Source organism: Sphaerodactylus townsendi, linkage group LG11 (genome assembly GCF_021028975.2).
Source record: "Sphaerodactylus townsendi isolate TG3544 linkage group LG11, MPM_Stown_v2.3, whole genome shotgun sequence".
NCBI classification, from domain to species: domain Eukaryota; kingdom Metazoa; phylum Chordata; class Lepidosauria; order Squamata; family Sphaerodactylidae; genus Sphaerodactylus; species Sphaerodactylus townsendi.
The window spans coordinates 46635328-46655652 of NC_059435.1; the positions used below are offsets into that span (position 1 = coordinate 46635328).

General features: G+C 41.5%; 1 protein-coding gene across 2 annotated transcripts in view; it reads right to left on the minus strand.

Moving 5' to 3' along the window:
• Window positions 1–2002: 2002 nt before the first annotated feature.
• Window positions 2003–20325, minus strand: part of SCIN (scinderin) — a 45636-nt gene continuing 27313 nt past the window's right edge. The window contains exons 7-16 of one of the 2 annotated variants that reach the window (XM_048511409.1): window positions 19896–19984; window positions 17253–17468; window positions 15833–15954; window positions 15154–15244; window positions 12010–12180; window positions 11106–11283; window positions 10732–10853; window positions 8047–8124; window positions 6455–6515; window positions 2003–4818 (exon numbers count right to left, since the gene is read on the minus strand). In XM_048511409.1, the coding sequence (XP_048367366.1) occupies window positions 4685–4818; window positions 6455–6515; window positions 8047–8124; window positions 10732–10853; window positions 11106–11283; window positions 12010–12180; window positions 15154–15244; window positions 15833–15954; window positions 17253–17468; window positions 19896–19984 (1262 nt within the window). In that variant the 3' untranslated portion in view covers window positions 2003–4684. Of the gene's footprint in view, window positions 4819–6454; window positions 6516–8046; window positions 8125–10731; window positions 10854–11105; window positions 11284–12009; window positions 12184–15153; window positions 15245–15832; window positions 15955–17252; window positions 17469–19895; window positions 19985–20325 lie in introns of both variants that reach the window. The other variant, XM_048511408.1, reaches the window with a different exon arrangement.

Genomic DNA, 20325 nt, shown 5'->3' on the forward strand with positions numbered 1-20325 from the left:
CAGTCAGCCTGCAGCTTGCGCTGAGCAGCCAGGCAAGACTGCCTCTCTGCGCCTGTGGTTCTGACCTTCTTAGGAATCCTGAGGGATTCCAAGTGACTCTGGAGACCTAGAGCTGGGTGACTGGTCAGTCCTGGCTGCCTCAAGAGTCAGGTATTGGAGCTACCTCTGGGCTAACTATTGGCTGCACATCCAGGAGTGCCTGATCTCTCTGCTGATCATCTACTGCCAGCTGTGTGCTAGCTCCACAGGGCCCCTCCTCACCTAAAGAATCCTCAATGTCAGTGGCCCAGACTGTGACATAGGGCTTTATAGAGGCCAGGCGGTCTTCAAGAGCAGTAAAGTGGATGCCCCACAGAGATTTAGGGATCAACAGTAAAGTGAATGCCCTCAGAGGTTTTGGAATCCTTGTGTTCAAGCCTGGGCAGAAAGAAGATTGGCAGCTGACCTTTCCCCCTGGCATTAAGGTATGACTGGCTCAACAGTGGGGCTAGTTAAATTCTATTGTGTCACTCTAAGACAGTGATGGCAAACCTTTTCAAGACTGAGTGCCCAAACTGCAACCCAAAACCCACTTATTTATCGCAAAGTGCCAAGACGGCAATTTAACCTGAATACTGAGGTTTTAGTTTAGAAAAACTCCGAGGCGCACATTACCCGGGAGTAAGCTGGGTGGTAGTTGGTGGCTTTGCTTTGAAGCAACCTTGCAATGCTTTGAATGGGTGAATCACGACCCTAGGAGGGTTTACTCAGATGCAAGCCATATTGCTAGCAACCGAGCTTACTCCCAGGTAAAGGAGTAAGCACAGGCACCAGCCCTCCCAGCCAAGGCCTACCTGCTCGCTGCGGTGCGCGCACATCATGCTCAGCTGCCCAGGCCAGCCTAGATGGGGGGGGCAATTTTCTTTTTCCCCCCCACATGACGAACTCTGTGCACACGTGCCTACAGAGAGGGCTCTGAGTGCCACCTCTGGCACGCATGCCATAGGTTCGCCACCACTGCTCTAAGATGATCTAATCAGCGCTCCATGCAGACCATTACTCACCCTGTGTGCATCTCTCCCTCCAATCAATTAGTAGTCAAAGGAATAGTCAAGGCATTATCTTCAGACCTAACAACCCAGCAAGCCTCTCCTACCCCTTTTTTGGAATCCAGGAAAAGCAACCAATTCTTTGTTTTCTGGCTTTCCTGCCAAAATGCCTCATACTGCCTCAGGATCCACTTTTGGGTATAAAAGAGGTCCTTTGGCCATCATAGAATGTTTGTGTCCTGGATCTGTGCACCCACTCCCACTCATGTGGGTTTTCTCTTTTGCTTCCAGAAACACTGGTCATTTTGTTCCTCAGCATTGCTCTCCGTTCAAGACCAGCAACTATTTCCTTTCCCTAAACCCTATCCAACCTCTTCCCTTTTCTCTTTGTCAGCTCTTGTCATCCTTGCCTGTGTATGCTCATTTCTTGAAATATATTCCTTATTTTAACTTTGAATGAAACCCATTTCAATTACAACTACCAGCTGCTCATTTAAGAATTCTCACCAGCAACAAATCTGGTATACATAGGCCATTACTCCTTGCTCTGTCTCCAGCTAATTCCACCAAATCAAGTAAGGACTGTCATTCCAGATAACAACAGCATGGAGAGATGGGATGGTCTTGTCTCCCCTGGCACTTTCTCAAGTGCCAAAATGCCATCCACAGCTGTTTTGGGATTTGAAAAGGCGGGGGGGGGGGGATTAGTAGCAACACAATTATGGTATAACGTTGATAATCGGAACAATATTTGAACTAGCATTTTTATTAGATCTTATTCTAATAATATATCTATCAATTATAATAAGCTGATTTCATTCAAGGTTACTTCTTCCAGAATAAACCACATTAAACTTTGGAAAGTCTCCTCTGTTGCTGCAAAATGAGAAAAGAATCTAGGAGTATGTTATTAAGTTAAACTGAGTACACAAAACAAAAGGAAAATAGGAAAATCAGTGGAAATAAAAGGAAAATAAATGTTCAGAATTGGCATTTATTAATTATTGTCAAAATAAGGTATATGTGTGTCCAGCAAATTCATTGTTTAAAAATGATTAGATCACTGTAAAACCTCTACAGTCAGGATAATTTATTGCCACTTTATTAAAACACATGTCTTTGATTTTTAAAAAAACACACCACCCAAATCAATACAATAATATAAAAATAAAAGTCCAATTTAGCACAAAGGCGCAAAGATCCAAAAAAGTGGAAGGAAACTTCCATGTGTGGTTCCTTGCTGGATCATAAACAATACATAGAGATCAAATCTGGATGCATCTGGATACATATCCAAGTTTGTATCAAAATAACTGTGAATATCTATTGAACCTCATGTGGGATATAGAATGCACAAGTCCATCCATTGGCACAAGCCACTTAATAGAGAACTTTTGACAGAAATGGCAAACTAATTTAGCAGTTTTCAGAACAAGGAAATAATTGAGAGGACAGAGCTGAATAGTGAGGGTCAGAAGAAAACTCCAGAAAATTCAGTATGTATTCTATTTCTTTGGGGGGGAAACCAGTGAGAGAATTGGGGGAACATTTTTTCTTCTAATTTTCTTTATTTTGAGAAGAAGAAACAGACCCCCCCCCCCAATTGCTTCAAAGCATCTGAATTTTTTAGATCTTTAGGGCAGCTTAAGTGAGCAAAGCTCTACAGTCCTTCTTTGAACAGTGAGTTATCCCTGACTATCTACTGCCACTAAACAAGCTTGGTGCTGCCTCTGGAACAATTTTTAAAATTCTGTTTGTATATTCAGATCTCTCCTGAGTCTTAGCCTCAGGAGCATTTGCTTGATTCATCTTCATATACCAGTTCAGCAGGAATCTTTTATTTCTTCCCTCTGCTTTGTCTACCAGGTTAATTATGAACTTTGGAGACATTACCACATTTATCTCATGTTTAGACCTAGATTTTGCACCCTGAATTTTTGAAGAGTAGAGCAGCTGACCTATTATATTTCTGTCCCACCTTTCCATTATGAAGAAAAACATAAGAACAAATACAAATTGGCAAAAGCGGCCTTGTGGTCTCTTCCTCCCTTATTTTTAATCAAAGTGATTGGCCACTGATGTAGTCTGAGGACTTACTACACAAGACATGAAAGGTGAGTTGGAATGAAGGTTTCCCAGCTCAACTTGCATTACACATCTGATCTAGACTCACCTTCAAAATAGCCGGAAGGGGAAAGGAATTGGCTGCAGCTCACAGGATGGCAGCAAGAAGAGCTTTGGTCTTCCCTCCCATGATATCAAAAAATGGAAGGGGAGCAGCTGTTTGTCCTGCTTCTGGTCCTGTGTGTGTACTCAAAGAGCCCCTCCACAGCCATTTTTGTTATCAAAAGCAGCACAACATAGAAGGGCGGGACAGCTGACATTCTTCCTGACATCATGCCATGCTCCATAGTTGATTCTCTCCCCCCACCCCCCCGCTTCACATACACACACTATTTTGAAGGTGAGTCCAGGACAGATGTGATATTTGAGCTGGCTTGGGGAAGCCCCCAACTCAATTAATATTTCATGTATAGTGAAATTACACCCTGAGAAAGGAGGCTCATAGATGTCATATTGTGGCCCCTATAAATCTACTAATAGTATGAGAAGAGAAATCAAAGTAGTAATATGACATTTTTTGCATAGGGAAAAAATACATATGTGGTGCAAAGACCATAAATTTTGGCACAGAAAGAAAAGGTGGGACATTTTTAGCAACAGAAGCACAATGCTTCACTCTGAAGAGTGGTGAAAAGGTTAAGATAATGAAGAAACATACAGCTGATTGTTAATCAAGGCTTGTTTCTGTTATTTAAGTATCCTGGGACAGTACTGCATCATTTTCCAAGCCTGCACACATTATCAATAATTCTTCCTCAAATTCTACACCAGCTTTTCTTATTCTAGGTCTGAAAGACCTAAATAATCTTCTGCTTATTTCCTCCTCTGGTCATTCTTCTGGAGATGTGGATATTTGTTTCTACCTGGATATCTGGCACCAAGAAATAGATCTTGGTTTCACTGAATGGAGCCAGTATTTTAGACAAGATACACCACATAACATGTTTGCTGCATCTTGTTTCCTGCTGGCCATAGATCCGTTTCCAATATATCATGCTTACAGTGAAGTTAAAATGAGACATCTCTACATCTAAAGAAGGAACCTAAAGGATAGGCAAAAAAATATTCAGGGTACATAGTAGCTGAAAAGCTGGAATGTAGTATGCATGTAAAAGACTGTTGAAAAATCTGGAGAAAGGGTGTTTTTACATCATTCTTTCCAATAACAGCTAGTATACAAGCTCCAGGTGAAAATCTTATTGTTTCTTCTCAAACATGGATTTGGAGAAGGTGGGATTTGTAGGAGCAGTAAGAAGGACAGGACTTCTCCTTTCGTGCACTTAACAATCAGAAATTTTGAAGAAGGGATTCCCAAAAGTATATAGTAAATAAGTATCTATTTTTATAGAATGCAAGTTCTGCTTAGTAATATTTGTGTGTGTGTGTAAGAGGGAAAGATTTTACACATGCACTCAGTGGAATATGGACCATAAGAACTGCATAAACACTGATATACAAGCACGTGCTGAAAACTGCTGGAGAACGGTTGTGCTCTGATAACCTCTTCTATGGCTGCTGCCATCTTTTGCTATTCAGTTTTCCCATCTGTTGGAATCCCAGGCCAAGAACCAGCCTGTGAATGTTGGTGGTTCGTATCCTTGTTTCACTATTACGATTGGAGTACGTTTATCTCGACCAGAAGGATCTGTGTCAATGTAACGTTTGGCTAAAACAAATCAATAATTTGCAACATAGAAAAGTGTTAAGAACTTTTACAATATAATGAGTTGGTCAGAAATCCCAAACCCCGTATCTTCTTTCTCTTCTTTGTAATCCCATCTCCTGTCTACACAGCCTATCTTTTGATCCAAAGAAGCCCCATCTTGGGACATGTTTCTTAGTCATATTGAAGCATGACAATTTTGGAAACTGGCTTCTAGAGAGAGAATTATTGATGAACTTTATTTTTCAGCTGTGCAATTTCAGCTATAATTTTTCTAGGACCTTTTCTACAAAGGGACATGCTTGTATGGTTTTCCTGTTGCTGCCACTGATACAGCACAGAGGCATCCACATGACAAATTTCCCCATTGTGTCCCTGCCCCAGTATCCCAGTAGTGGCAATCCTCCTGTCCCATAAAATCAATGCAGCATTTTCAGTGTTTTTTTTTAAAAAAAAACACAATACGTATATTATGTTTGCTGAATTCCCAGTTTTTTAAAAATCTACCCTTTTGTTGGAGAGATATGCCTTTCTTCTTATATCTCTGCAACAAAAGCAGCAAGAGACTTGCTTTTCAAAAAATGAAAATGGAGAATGCATAAAACCAGATATGTTTATAGCTACAATGAAATGGCTGTCACATGGATGCAACTGGGAAAATCCCAAGTTGTCTGCCCATGTGGTAGCCATCCAGACTTTTTTGTGATCTTTTCCAAAATTTTGCAGTAAAGCAGGTTTAAGAAAGTTTGGAAAAAAAGCTAGGGAAAACCAGGAGATACACCATGCATCACGATGCCATGGGGAAGTGGGGGGAAAAGCTGTTTCCCAATAGAATTGAACCCAGGGCACATAACCAGTGGCAAATAATTCACGTAGTAAAAGTTAAGGGTTCAAAAGAAAAGTTGTGGCATGATATATGAGGAAATCCTATGAGGACAGAGAAGCCATTATTACATAACAAGGAAAATGTAAAAAACAGACTTCACTCGATCTCCTGTAGCTAATCTAAGGGGGCAAAGAATAGTTATGTGACTCTTTTGGGTGACGGTAATAGCTGATGGCCCAGGTTAGCTGGTGTCATCAGATTTTGAAAGCTAAGCAGGTTCAACACTGATTAATACTTGGATGGGAGCAGTGGTGGGATCCAAATAATTTAACAATCAATTCTGGTGGTGGGATTCAAATAATTTAACAACTGGTTGTTGACAAGCACCATTTTAACAAACGGTTCTGCCGAAGTGGTGCGAACCTGCTAAATCCCACCACTGGATGGGAGACTAGAAAAGAATTCCAGGGTTGCTACACAGAGGCAGGAAATGGCAAACCACCTCTGAGCATCTCTTGCCTTAAAAACCCTACAGGGTCTCCATAAATCACCTCTGACTTGACAGCACCTTCCACCCCCACCCATTGAAGCTGAGGCTCTCCACGAGCCATGGAGTAAGTATCACTGCACTAGAGGATGAAGGCCTTCATGGGGCACATGTAGTTTGCTATGCACTTTGAAAAGGACTGCTCAGCACATGTTGAAAACCAATGAGAGGGGAGGGTGTGGGGGAGGTCTGTGAAATTTAAAAAATCAAAATGGGGGTGGGGAGTCCCTGGCTTCTTAAAGACTGAGAATTGTTTGATTTGTTACCTGATTTAACTGACTCAGTACGTTCTGTTTCATTGGCATCTTTACCAATCCAGACAAATACCTAGATATGACAAAAAGAGAAGATACATTGGTAGTGCAAATCTGAAGTAATCTCACTGAAGTCACTCTCCTTTTTCCTCTGTTTTCATGGAGTTATTTTCGCCATCCACTTTCTCAGCAGTTTCTTCCAACTTTTTTTAACTTCATATTTTAAACTGTTCACTCCACCACAGCAATTTAATAAGGCTGACTCTATACCTGCAGCAGAATAAGTTCAAATTAAATTGCAGAGTAGACTACCATTTTTGAATACAGAAAAGGTAGAGGAAAACAGCATCTTTAAACAGTCTCCTGTGGAAAAGACATTCTAAGAACCAAAAACTAGCAATACTAGGTGTGAAATTCCAGATGTCAAGGGCTTCCTCTCCACCAGGAATCACATTTCCTCTATTCTAATGGACAATAGCAAGACACTAAGGAAGGAGAGACTTTTTATAGCATAAACTGCTTTCAAATAATGGTTTCTGGACTAAACTGCCATTTGAAGGCAAGGAAACCTATTAGACAAACAACACTCATCCTCTGTTGCTCCTTCTGGCCCAGCTCTGGGAATCCTTTAGTCCCAATTCCCAGGAAGTCTTTAGTCCCAATTCCCAGGAAGTCTTGTAGCTGCAGCCTCATCCTGCTCCCCCCTTGCTGCAGGACTGGGCCTGGAGGTAGCCATGCCTCTACTGACCCTGCTAGAACAGCCTGAGAGTTCCCCATCCTCCTAGACAGCAGTGCTTTCACTCTTGCTCTGGGAGGCTGGTCTTCTTTAGCTGTGGAGATGCCAAACCTTGCTGGCTGCTCTATTCCTTAGTTTTCTACCAATGCCAACTACTGGTCTTGCCTCCTTCCCTAGTGTTGTTTGCCTCTGCCCTTTAATCACATTCTCCTAGCCACATATGCTTCCTGGCTGTTTTACTCTACTTCTGAGCAAGCTCTTGCTGTGGAGAAGGCCTCTAATCCTACATAGGCTAATTATACCTACCTGCCCCCTTGGCTATCACTGGGTGCCAGACCCTCCTTGCGGCTGAGCTACCATTTCCCTGAAAGCTATTCCTTTGCTCTCTTCTCTCTCCCTACCCCCAACTTGTGTTCCCACATGGGGTGACAGGGGGAGATAGTTTCCAGCCTAGCCTTTTACATGCTGTGCAGGTTTTCCGCTTTCAGAGCGTGTTTAAATGTAGAAGTCTGCAAAATGCGCTGCATCTTGTGAGACAGATTCCATATGAGTTTAAAGAGAACTCCCCTCAATGCTCAGGGAAAAGGGCAGAGATCTTGTACTGAAACTGGAGGTCAATTAAAATAGTGAAAAGTCTTGGTGGTTTCTGAGTATCTCCAAAGATCACCACGAAGTTGGCAGCTTTACTCTCTGAGTCAGGCTTCAGAGGAAAGCACAATTTTTTGGCTGACTACAAAGGCTGGCCAATATTGGCACTGCAAAAATTTAATTGACTCTTCCCTGTCAGGCCTCTATACCCCCATTCTGCTGAGTGTGTAAACCACGCCTTACAAGTCTTACAAAACTACATTGGTAAAATACATCTTACCTGATCCCAAGTATCCAATAGCATGACATCATCTTCAGCTAAATCATCCTGAGTGAATTCTCCAGGAACCTCCTCAATCTATAATACACAGTGAAAATCATTGCTATATTGAACATCTCCCTAAAGAAAACTCCACAGGCTAGCCTAAAATGCTCCCTCACTTATGACTTTATATAAGAACAGGTTTAATGTCTAAGCTGTCTATCTGAAAATATGCATGAGTTTTTAAAAATATACATAAATAAAATGTATACAGGACATATGGAATATGCTAGATATTTCATATTTCTGCATATAATTTCTGGCTCTTTTGTCTCTCATTTGGAATCCTGGCCAGTCTAGGACAGTGTAATTTCTGTGATTTTTAGATAATTTCAAATGCCAAGCAATGTGGTACACATTCTGCTTGGCCAGTCAGAATTCAAGACACTCCAGGGACGCATTCAGACATCACACATAATCATGATGAAGGGAAAAAATATGCATGAATCTAGTAGCTGGGCTCATATACATGCCTTGTTCCTATCTCTCATCCATTCTCACACTAAAAATCTGGGTAAACACCAATGAATACAACCCCCACCGGCTATTTTAAGACCCCAATTCTGGGTTTAATCTCAGCAAGGAATTCTCAGCAGAAGCAGTTCAGAAAGGATTTAATCAAAGAATGAAATGAAGCAAATCTGTTAAACTAACTAGACACCCAGACACATATTATGAAAAACACAATTAACAGATTTTGTTCATAGGACAGAGTACAGAACACTGAGTTTCTGTAAATCAGGGCAGATGTGTGTGGGAATATTTATTAGCACCTACTAGCTGACTAATGAATAAGCAGCTACCCTTTGATACGCTCTAAAGCTACTAATAATGCAATCCTAAGAACACTTTCCTGGCAGTAAATTCCATTGAATAGACCTGAATGAAATTCTGAGTAGAAGAAGAAGAGTTTGGATTTATAGCCCCCTTTTCTCTCCTGTAGGAGACGCAAAGGGGCTCACAATATCTTTTCCCTTCCCCCTTCACAACAAACACCCTGTGAGAGAACCCCAAAGAACTGTGACTAGCCCAAGGTCACCCAACTGGCATGTGTTGGAATGCACAAGCTAATCTAGTTCACCAGATAAGCCTCCACAGCTCAAGTGGCAGAGCGGGGAATCAAACCCAGTTCCCCAGAGTGCACCTGTTCTTAACCACTACACCAGGAAAGCTCTTTAATAGGAAAAATGAAGTAGTCACTTAATATTTATTTATTTGTTTCACTTATATGTCCTTCCTTCTTAGTGGGTACCCAAAGCAGCTGACATCATTCTTCTGTCCTCCATTTTTAACTCACTACACTCCTGTGATGTATAGACTGAAAGTGTGTGACTGACCCAAGACCACCCATGGCAGAGAAATGATTCAAACTTGGATATCCCAGGTGCTTATTCAGCACTCTAACCACTATACAACAGTGACTTATCCACAGTGTCAGGAAGCTTATCTCCCTCCCCTCTTCCTCCTCACCCACTAGTCCTGCAACAATGATAAAATAGGTATGCTATTTTAATCATCACCATATGATTCAGAAAAAAAATCAAGCCCTCTTGTATTATTCCAAAATCTGTGCACAGCCCATGTATTTTCAAAGAGCAAATGAGTCTGGTCTACCCAGAAATGTACTTTGTTTTCATGGCCCCATGTCAAGTTGTTAAGTCAGTCCAGACACATTAAGACTTTAAAAGTTTGATATGTTTTACATTTTGTTCCAGTCACTCTAATCCAGATAATGCCTCTGCATGGCTTGAAAGCTTGTAGAAATTTTCAGCTAACTAGATTTGGCTCAGTTAAAAGATATCCTTCCATATTCTATAGTCAGCATTCTTCAATGGCTTCCCAGTTTTCAACTGTATTAAATTAACACAGAGCTTTGCTATCTGAAGGAATACTATACCATCAAGTCATAACCAACTCTTAGGCCCCTTCCGCATATGCAGAATAATGCACTTTCAATGCACTTTGCAGATGGATTTTACTGTGCGAAATATTCAAATCCACTTGCAAACAATTGTGAAAGTGGATTGAAAGTGCATTATTCTTCATGTGCGGAAGGGGCCATAGTGACCCAATCCATGGGGAGTTCAAGGTAAGAGAGAAGCAGAAATAAGCAAAACATAAAGTAAGGCAGCAATTTGAAGCCAAGCTACTCAGGAGTAAGTCCTAGTTTATCCAGTGGGGCCTTCACCTAAGAAGGTTTTCTTGGGACTACAGCCTACATCATGGTGGCATTCAGAATCGTGGCCTACTTTGGACCTTCACATAGCAAAATGGTCAAAGCAGCCATGGCCACATCTCTTTGACCATGCATATGCTCAACAGGTACAATAAATATATTACCAATTTGCCAAGTGAATGGAGGGGAAAACACTGATCAAACAGAAGTTGCATAAATGGGATAATCAGGGTATATGACTAGAACTGCCAGTGGATGGTGGCATCTCTCTTTAATACCACTAGTCATGAGGCATAATCTGTCTGAATTCCAAGTTGCAATAAATTCAATTCCTGGTGACTGAATAGTCCCTAGCAAAGGATATTTTTGAGTAGCCTCAAATGAGGTTACCATAGCACAGCATGAACACATGCAGAATCACCAGAATCAAGCAAAAATATAGCAAAGAATATCCATCTTCGACCTACAATAAACCTGCCAGTCTTATTCGAACACCCGTAGAGACGAGAAGGGTGGTCTTCCAATTCAGTCTGCAGCTGGGCAGATGTCTGGTATTCTTTCTTTCCACCAAGGGCACTCCAAAATTCCCCTGGAATATACAACACAAAACACAGCATACACTTGATTAAACACCTGCAAATATGTTTGGAGGGAGCAGGCTCTCACCTCCTCTCTTTCCATGGGTTCTCATTTTCCCTTTTTTGTTTGGCATTTCCCACCCTACCACATTCTCTCACAGACATGCTCCCTGTGGAAAACAGAAAGAGAACAGTCTTGAGCCATTCTCTCCAGGCAGGAGAGAGCTCTTGATTGTGAGAGTTCCCATTTCATGGACACCAACCTGGTTCCTGACCTTCTTCAATCCTAGAGGTTCGACATTTCAGGACACTGGCTACGTATTGGGCTCCCTTTTCTTCTTCTTTGCTTGCTCCTTTACCAACCCAGGTATATCCAGCATTTTGGGGCAGTTTCAAAACAAAGACATCATTGGAATTCAATGAAGTTGCACTGACATCAACCTGGAGGAAGAGTGGGATGAAATTCAGGCATCTCCATTTCTTTTTTAACATGGTAGCAAAGGCTAGTGTTGCCCCATACCACAGAGTAAATTTCACAGGTGTTAAATGCAACTGAAAATTTTAAACAAAGATTTCATACATAAAGAGATATAGAATGTTACAAAAACAACAACAACCCCAAACATAGAACAAAAGTTTGTTTTTCCTCCAAATTCTTTAAGGTAAGGCTTCCAATTTAGTCATACAAGATATAAATAGTACTACAGAAGGAATGTGAGCTTTATGAAAATGCTCTCAGTTGAGCAAAGGAATCAGATAAACTAAAATCTATGAATGAAATAAACATTCAAAAGGATGATGATTTTTATGCCTGGGCAACTTACTATTTTCTTCTAGTAAGAATGAGAACAGGAGTCTCGTAGCAGCAACAGATTGTACTGCTAGGCACACAAAGCTTTTGTTTGTTCCTTCATTCTGAATTGTTCTCATAAAATTGCACATTTTTTCCAGTGTCATCTGTATGTCCATAAACTAGCATATAGGGTAATACAAATTATGTATTATTATACCCTTAAATACTATTTAAAAATAGAAATGATTCTGCGAAGCCATCAGCAAAAAACAAAGAACTAAATGTTAATAGAAGCAAACAAAAATTAAACAAACCCAATAACTGTTGGCTTGTCCTTAGTGCTGCTACTTGAAAGATAGATGGGAACTTGTTACCTCTGCAATCCTGGTGATGAATGCGAGGTTTCTGCGAATCTGGAACAAGCGTGTTTGAGGAGGAGGCACCTGCCCACCTTTCTTGGATGTCCCATCCTTGTAAACAATGAGGGGCTTGTCTTTGAATAAACTCAGCAAGTGCAAAGGTTCCTTGCCTTGGGAGACTCGGATCTGCTGAAACACAACAGGCAGACAGAACTGTGTAAGTCTCATGAGAGGCCACCATCTGCCCTGGCCTGAAAGCGACAACAGAAGACGGATGACTCATAGGGCACAGGGCTCAAAAAGAATGCAAAAGTGTTACATTGAATAATTTAAAGGTTTGAGACTGCCAAGGCCATGCAAACATGACACTCAAAAGCTGTTCAGTCTCTCTCTTGCATGCTACTACAAATGTAACACACTCATAACATTTCAGCATGGGTTTCATGCAGGGAATAGGCTGGAATGCCCCTGAATGTAAGCTCTCCTGTCATATCTATTTCTACTTAGTTTGTGTATCTGCCTTAATGTGGACAAACACCAGGACCATAAAAGCCTGTTATGCAATTGGAGTCTTCCCCATGGTAAACATACATTCCCTTCAGGGCAGAGTCTCTGTTATAGACACCTTTTCCCCTCTCCCAAACTCACTGTGCTGCAGATCTGATAATCCCCAGCTCTGCATGGAAAGTAAAGCAGACTGCTCTGCACTATTCTCTCCTCATGTTTTTTTTCACTACTCCCCACATCTCCTACCCTTGTTCCACCTAATTCCACCATTACAGTTCAATGAGAAGGGCCTTTTAAAACCCTTAAATGCATACATCTTTTATTGCAGCAATGGATCATATTAAATTAAGGGAAATGCTGGATCTAATATGAGAACCGAAAATCCCAAAAGGTCCCGAAGGTCCCAAAAAGGGGGTATAAAGGAAACAAGGAAGGCAGTGGTGGGTGGACAAAAGGGCAGTTTGGCTCGGTGCACTTTACAGCAGGGTGATCAGATAAGGACAGAAGGCCACAGGGAAGTGGAGCATGCATAATAGGCCAAAGCTGTCTGGGAACGGAAATGTACAAACTATACTAGGTTACAAGAGCCAGGGCAGTATAGTAAAGTGTCAGGTGTGGATCTGGGAGAACCAGGTCCAAATCCCCACTCTGCCATGGCAGCTTGCCAGACAACCTTGGGCCAGTCACATTCTTAGCCAAGCCAACCTCACAGGGTTGTTGTGCGGATAAAATATTGGAGAGGAGACCCATGTAAGCTATCTTGGGTCTTCATTGGGTAAATTCATAGGGTATAAATAAAATAAATATTAATAAATAAACAAGAGCTGACATTTAAGGACTTAAATAAGAGGGTCTCTTTAAAAGAAAATGAAAAAAAGAACTGATCTATGAAATTTACTGCCACAAAAATGTGCATTAGTCAGAAATTTTTAAAGAATCCGAATTTTAAAAGAAAATTAAATCAGCTCATGGAGGATAGAAATAAAAATGCCCATTCACCCTCACATTCACAGTATCTTGGTATTTGAAATAACCCAGTATTGTCAGTTAATATCAAGGAACTTAATGCCTGGGCCAATGCACTCTTCTGAAGTATCCAAACCACTCAACAGTAAAAATCTGTTCAAGGAGCAGAAACGTTATGAGAAACATTTGGGTTGCGTCCAAGCAACCTTTTCACTCCATGTCACCCAATTTCCTACCCTCTTACAGCCCTAATCCCACAATCTTCATCATAGCATCTTTGGTGGTCAAAAAGGACCCTCTTTTCACTTTTTCACCAGTGGAAAAGTCTGTTAGATCCAGCTACATGCCTTCTCTAGAGCTGGGTTTCTAGCATATGTAAAATCGCTGGAATCAAAAGCAAAAATAGTACTACCTAATCTAGGTTGAAGAAGCTACTGAAGCTGAGTCTACATGTACAGCAGAATTAGTTGATAACACAGACTCTGCCACTTCAAAATACTTGGGAAGGATAAAATACATCTTATGAGTGTTCCCTTTCTATCACCACCCCCTTGCAAGCAGAAAACTAGCACAAAAGTGTTAGCCCAGTTTTGCTTGCTTTGCAGCTTTTCTGTTTGCGGGGAACATTTTAAGACAGGAGAGCATTTCAAAATGTGATCCTCCACCTGCAATCTGAAAAGGCACAGGCCATTCTTCCAGCTTGTTAGCATTCCCCTCCACTTGTGAACCAGGTCTGAGATACAATTTCACAGGAATCCTCCACACCACAATGCCTCTTCTGCTGAGGCTCATCTCCTCTGACCACTGGAGATGTAGGTGTGACCCAGATAGGAGTGAGCCAGAGGATCTCAGCTTCATATGCCATGAATTATGTCTGCAAGAGAGGCGGTTCTGGGGAGGTGCAGCCAGCTTTTCAAAGGAAACTGAGTGTGCAACTTTTAGCAAAGATGTCAATATGTTAAAATCTCATCTCAGAGACTCCTTTTGATTGTCATGTAGGCTGTAGTGCCATCTTGTGATAGGAAAAATGGCTGCACCTTCAGTGGGTTAGGATGATCTCTGCATGCTGAAAACTTCTGTGTACCAAGGATTCTCAAATCCTTCCAACGAATCCCTTTTATCAGGACAATAGCTATGCAAGGCTGCTTTAGGTATAACAAATGGCAGGGCTTGTTCTTAGTCATGGAATAAGCAGTTCCAAACCTCGACTACATAAAGCCAGACCCTGACTACATAAACCAAAACATCCACTTAAGGAAAATGCACCCGAAAAATAAACCAAAGAAGGGGGTGGGAAAAGAGCATCAATTGAATATTGCTGGAAATCTAAATGTCAGATGCTTGGGACATGTACCTGACTCAAATTACCACTTGCTTCCTCCCCCAAACTTTTATAAATCCATAGTGTTTCACCGACAACTGTTCTCTCTTCCTTTCCAAAACTGTTATTTTCTTCTCTATTAGACTGGGGCATTCTTTGGATTGGGAACCTGAGCACCAAAGCATGCACACTGACATCATTGGTAAGTAATAATGGCAGAAGAAAATGCTGATAAATGCAAGCCATCTCGCTTTATACTCCAATAAATTTATAGAGAAACTAGCAAACTTATAGATTGATCGGAGTGTCAAGTTACTTCATATTGTCACTGTCAACACTTTCATGCTCAGTAGGAAGGTACCAACCTGGACAGCCCGTCCCATAAGTGACCGATCAAGCTGAACAGTCAAGAATGCTGAAGCTGTCAGCTCATCTTTAGTTGTGTTTGCCCCTTGCCTATGGATGGAGAAGACACAAATCCGTATTAGGACTTCATGAAGTTTCACCCTAACTCTATAGGGAAGGGCACATGAAACAGTGCAGGGGAGATCTAACTGGGAGAAAGTGTAATTGCTTGGTTTCCCTCAGAACTGCAACCTTTCTCTAATAAGTATTTTAACCCATCTTGTAATAGTTAACCCCATCTCCTCAAAAACTGTCCTCTCCTCAGGTCTGCCCTGCAGGTTGAGGACAAGCTTCCACTCTGGAGGCTATGGTTGGAGGTGAGAACACCAGGAAGGCCTGAACCCTTCCCCACACAATAAATGGGTTAGCATAGATTTAGGTGGTTAGAACACAACATTCGGTCCTGTTCTGAAGATCTACCAAAAATGTAATGCTTTCTGAGTAACTACTAGTACAGGGGTCTGCAACCTGTGGCTCTCCAGATGTTCATGGACTAAAATTCCCATCAACCCCTGCCAGCTGATGGAATTGTAGTCCATGAACATCTGGAGAGCTGCAGGTTGCGGACCCCTGTATTAGAATCACACTAGGGTACAGCATAAGCAAAGTGAAGGTCAGCACAACTTCAACTGAACATACCAGGTGTAGATTATCTGTCCTTTGGGGTAGGTGTACAGTATAATGTAACAGTCGCCACCGTAAAACTGTCCATAGGTCGCAGGTTCTATGGGGATCCTGCCATTGCTTTCAACACGCCAAATCTAGAACAGGATATAAGGATTTGCATTATCAAAATGGATCCTTTGATAAGGCGACAAATGTCAGACAAGCAAATAATATAATATATTGTTGAAGGCTTTCACAGATGGATTCAACTGGTTGTGGTGGGTTTTCCAGGCTGTGTGGCTGTGGTCTGGTAGATCTTGTTCCTAATGTTTCGCCTGTATCTGTGACTGGCATCTTCAGAGGTGTATCACAGAAAAAAGTCTGTTTCACACTGTGTCTAGTGAGAAGGGAAAGTTTAGTGGGTATATTGTCTATGTCCCAGGGTGGGGAACCAATCAGTAAGTGTTTGGGTGGAACTTGCTATGCAAAGGTGTGGTTAAGTGCATTGTACTGCGGGTGGGGTTATCAGTCCATTTTTTAAGTACTGGGAGCCAAGCTTTGTTAATTTTCAGAGTCTCTTCTTTCTTGTTGAAGTTTTAAATAAAATAAATATCTAGGTTTTCCAGGCAGTGCCTGACAACCAGAAAGAGAGTGGAAGAGGAAGGCACAGCAAATTAAAAAATGCAGCTCATGTATTTATCAGACCTTCATACAGTAAATGACAAAGAGTATGTCTAGGAATTATTGGAAACCAAGTTTCTGGCAATTCCAAAAGCTACCCTTTGTCATTTCCTGGACAATATTCCAATAATTACATGAAGCTACTTTTTATTTTTATTTTTCTCTTGTTGCTGCTCAAAGTTGCAGTGGGTAATGGGACATAGGGACAGCGATTCCTCAAATCCACCAGGAGTTTGGGAGTCCTAGCTAAATCCTATGTGATATGGGGAAGTGTACATCACAGAGAGAATGGCAAAAATTGAATGGGCTTTTTTTCTGGAAACGATATCATGCCTCCTAAATGTAACATTGGTCAAAGTATATATTCAAGCAAATATTAGTATTTTATGGATCCAAGGGAGCCTCAACTTGCAGAGGATGATGTCCTGAATTCACTGCCAGCTTTCAGATGTTCCCAGATATCTGCAGTCCATATATACTGTGCTTTCACTTATTTACTACATTTTTATCCTTCCCTTCTCCCAAAATTGCTCATGAAAGTGTACACTGGTTTTCCCTCATCATATTATCCTCAGAACAATAACCCTGTGAGGTATATTAACTTAGAGTGTGTGACTGGCTCAGGGTTGCCAGCAAGCCTCCATGGCAGAATGGGATTTGAATCTCAGTTTCCAAAATCCTAAGACAGGAACTCTGAAAGACTATAAATATAAAGCAAATTTACTTCAGAAAAGAAAAACTGAGTAGAGTGATAGCAAGAAAACACATATACCTCCACTTTTCCTGAGCCATCATCCACCATGTTGTGCTGGGCTGCCATCTGTGGTGACTCATGTAACTTGGTAGCATCAAACTCAATCTGTTCAATTTTTGCCACTCTCTCTGTGACATACACTTTCCCAAAGCCATTACTTTGATCTTTATCCTTCCAGTCTCGAAAGAATTGCTTGAAGATTGGCGTTTCACCTCCTTCGGGAAGAACTTGAATCTGAAATCAAAGACAACATAAGCAGAAGCTAGAAAGCCTAAAGCTGTCTGGGTTCTTAAAGTAAAAAAAGTATGATGATTCACAAAGAAGAGAAGTAGCTATTGATAGGTCCAGTCTCTGAATAGCAATATATCTAATTCCCACACATGCCCCCTGCCTGAGGATACTTAAATCCACAGATGGGGCCACAGTCCTCTCCAACAGGTTTTTCTTCAGATACAGGGGACGCCCTGGGGCTGCAGAAAAAACCCAAAAGTTAATTGTAAAAATATTTTTTGAATGGGGTGTTTACATTTTGTCTCAGCTTGTTGGCAGTAGCAAAGGCACAGCCCAGGAGCTGTGTTAGGCTGGGCAGTAGAAGCACCCACTGAGAGAGAGGGGGAAAGGGAGAGAGAGAGAGAAGTGGCTCTTAGCAGAGGCCTTCGGGCATGCCTGCTCACTAAAAGAAAGAGTAGCTTCGGCAGAAGCTTTGATATACTGCCTGCCCAGACAGTGAGAGATAGGGGGGGAAAGAGAGAAAGGGCAAGGCAGACAGAGAGGGTAAGGCAGCTCCCAGCAGAGTCTTGGGAACACCCACCCACCTATCTGCCCACCAAGACAGACAGAGGGAAAGGCAACTTTGCTGCCACTACAGAACCCAGGAACTGCTAGCAAGCAGGCTGGAAAGTGAATGGAGGGGAAGATGGAATTCCCTTCCCATGAGTTTCACAGCTCACCCCTTGTTCCAGTATATAATAGAGAAACAAACTGGGCCTAATTCTTCCAACTAATCACAGTTCAGGCATCTCTGATATTTGGGGAAACACAGTTCTGTCAACTATGAGAAAGCCAGTCTGGTAGTACTGGTGTATATAAAATAAAGAAGATGAATGTTTTAAGTAGGGGTGCTTTTTTTGGTGAAATACTATTTTCCTTTTTCAGAAAGAGCTGAGAAAACAGTAGTTGTCAAAGGCCTCTATAATGAAATGCCTTTTATTTTAATATAACTATTCCCTCACTCACCACCATTATCGCTTCTGATACTTAAGAGGTGTCTTAAGTTGTTTGCTTTTTTGCCCCACACTTTCAGGTTAGGGAATTTGCCAAAGAAACTCTTTCTTTATAAAATTCACTAATGATGAAGGATGTCTTTTTATAGTTATTTGTCTATAAAGATCAGACATACTTGGCACATGAAAGGCTGTTTGTAGTAAAACTTAAAATGTTTTATTTGTCTTCTTTTCAGGGAATGTTTAAGGCCAGTTAACAAATGGATGAGCTGAGTTACATACAGGAGATATTTTGTAATTCAAGATGTAACTAAAGTGGTTCATGATCAAGTGTTGATACGTTTATTATGTACAGAGACTGATTTCTTTTGGCAGTCACTGCTTCGTGTTATACACATATGCTTCTTCAAACAACAGTACTTAAATTAGAGGACTTAGGAACATATCCACAGCTTCCCAGTTTACTTCTTTAAAACTGACCTGGAATCACTCTTTTCATTAGAGGAATTTCTCTTCATACACTTAGGAAACATACTCTCTACAGTAGAACTATTTCCCTTTATAAATGGTTATGGATCCTGCTAGATGTTAAACCAATTCTCACTCCAAAGGAGAATCATGTACAGACAGCTTGCAGTTCACTTTGTTGTCTCCCACTGCCTGTTAACAACCCTCCTTCAACTGTCAGCTCTCAACTGTCAGTTTTCAACCATCATCTTCAGAATTTTATTTTAAACCCCTGTCACTCAAGGGGTTTTATGAGTTGGACAATTCCTCAGAACGCAGCTGTCTGTCACAGGAATGGGTTGAGATTTTATCTGGGGCTTCCTAGTTTATGCTCATAGGACAAAGTTAGGCACAATACAAAAGAAGAGCTCCCTGCATGTCCTTCAGACACAAGGTTTGCTTGTCTTTCCAAATCAAACAATAGCTTTCTAGATGACCTCAGAGGGCGGGATGCCCTCAGCATAAAAGTTTCCCCTTCAGTCGTGTTCGATCCTGGGGTACCACTGCAAGCAGTGATTTTATAGGCAAGCATTGCTTTCCCCGGCTATTCTTTACCCACTAGCTATGAGCTAGGTACTCATTTACCGACCAAGAAATGGATGGATGGCTGAGCTGAGCTGGCCATGAGCCAGCTGCCAGGATATCTGACCCACAGAGGGCTTGAGCTCCTGACCATGTGAGTGGCAGTGCAAGCACTTAACCACTACGCCATGCAGTTCGATAATGCCCTTAGCATAGTTCACAGCCAACTTCATGTGCCCACAGGTAGAGCCACCACCACCATCCCCTAAGCTCAAGTCTGCAAAAGTGCATTTGGATTGATCAAAGTGAAGATGCTTCCATAGAGACCCTCCTACTCCCTACATATTACATACACATTCTCCTTAGCCCATCCCCTCAGCATCTGGCTACTGGAGTCCAGCTGACATACCTGGGTATTGGCAGGATAATTCATTTGCTGTATGAATTCCTCAGCAGATTTCATGGCCGCTTTTCTCTCATTTGGGTTAGCATCCTTACCTTGTTAAAATAAAAGAGCAGCCAGAGTTACAATAGTGGAATATCAGGCAAACTTCCAGACTGCAATTTTTAAAAAAATCTCGGATACAGGACGTAGTGTTGTATTCGGGCAACAATTTAGCAGCTTGTATGCTGAGAGGGCTTCATGCCAGTGTTTTAAAAAGCTCACATCTGTTAAAACTCACATCTGTTAAAACTGTAGAACGCTGAATTTTCAGTGATCTTGACAATGGTATTTGCTTTGGGCAAAGGAATGTGCAATAATAGCTGGAATGAAACCAATCCAGTTAGTTTCCTATATTATGTGCTTTTTCAGCCAATTCTTACTGATTGCTCCTTTT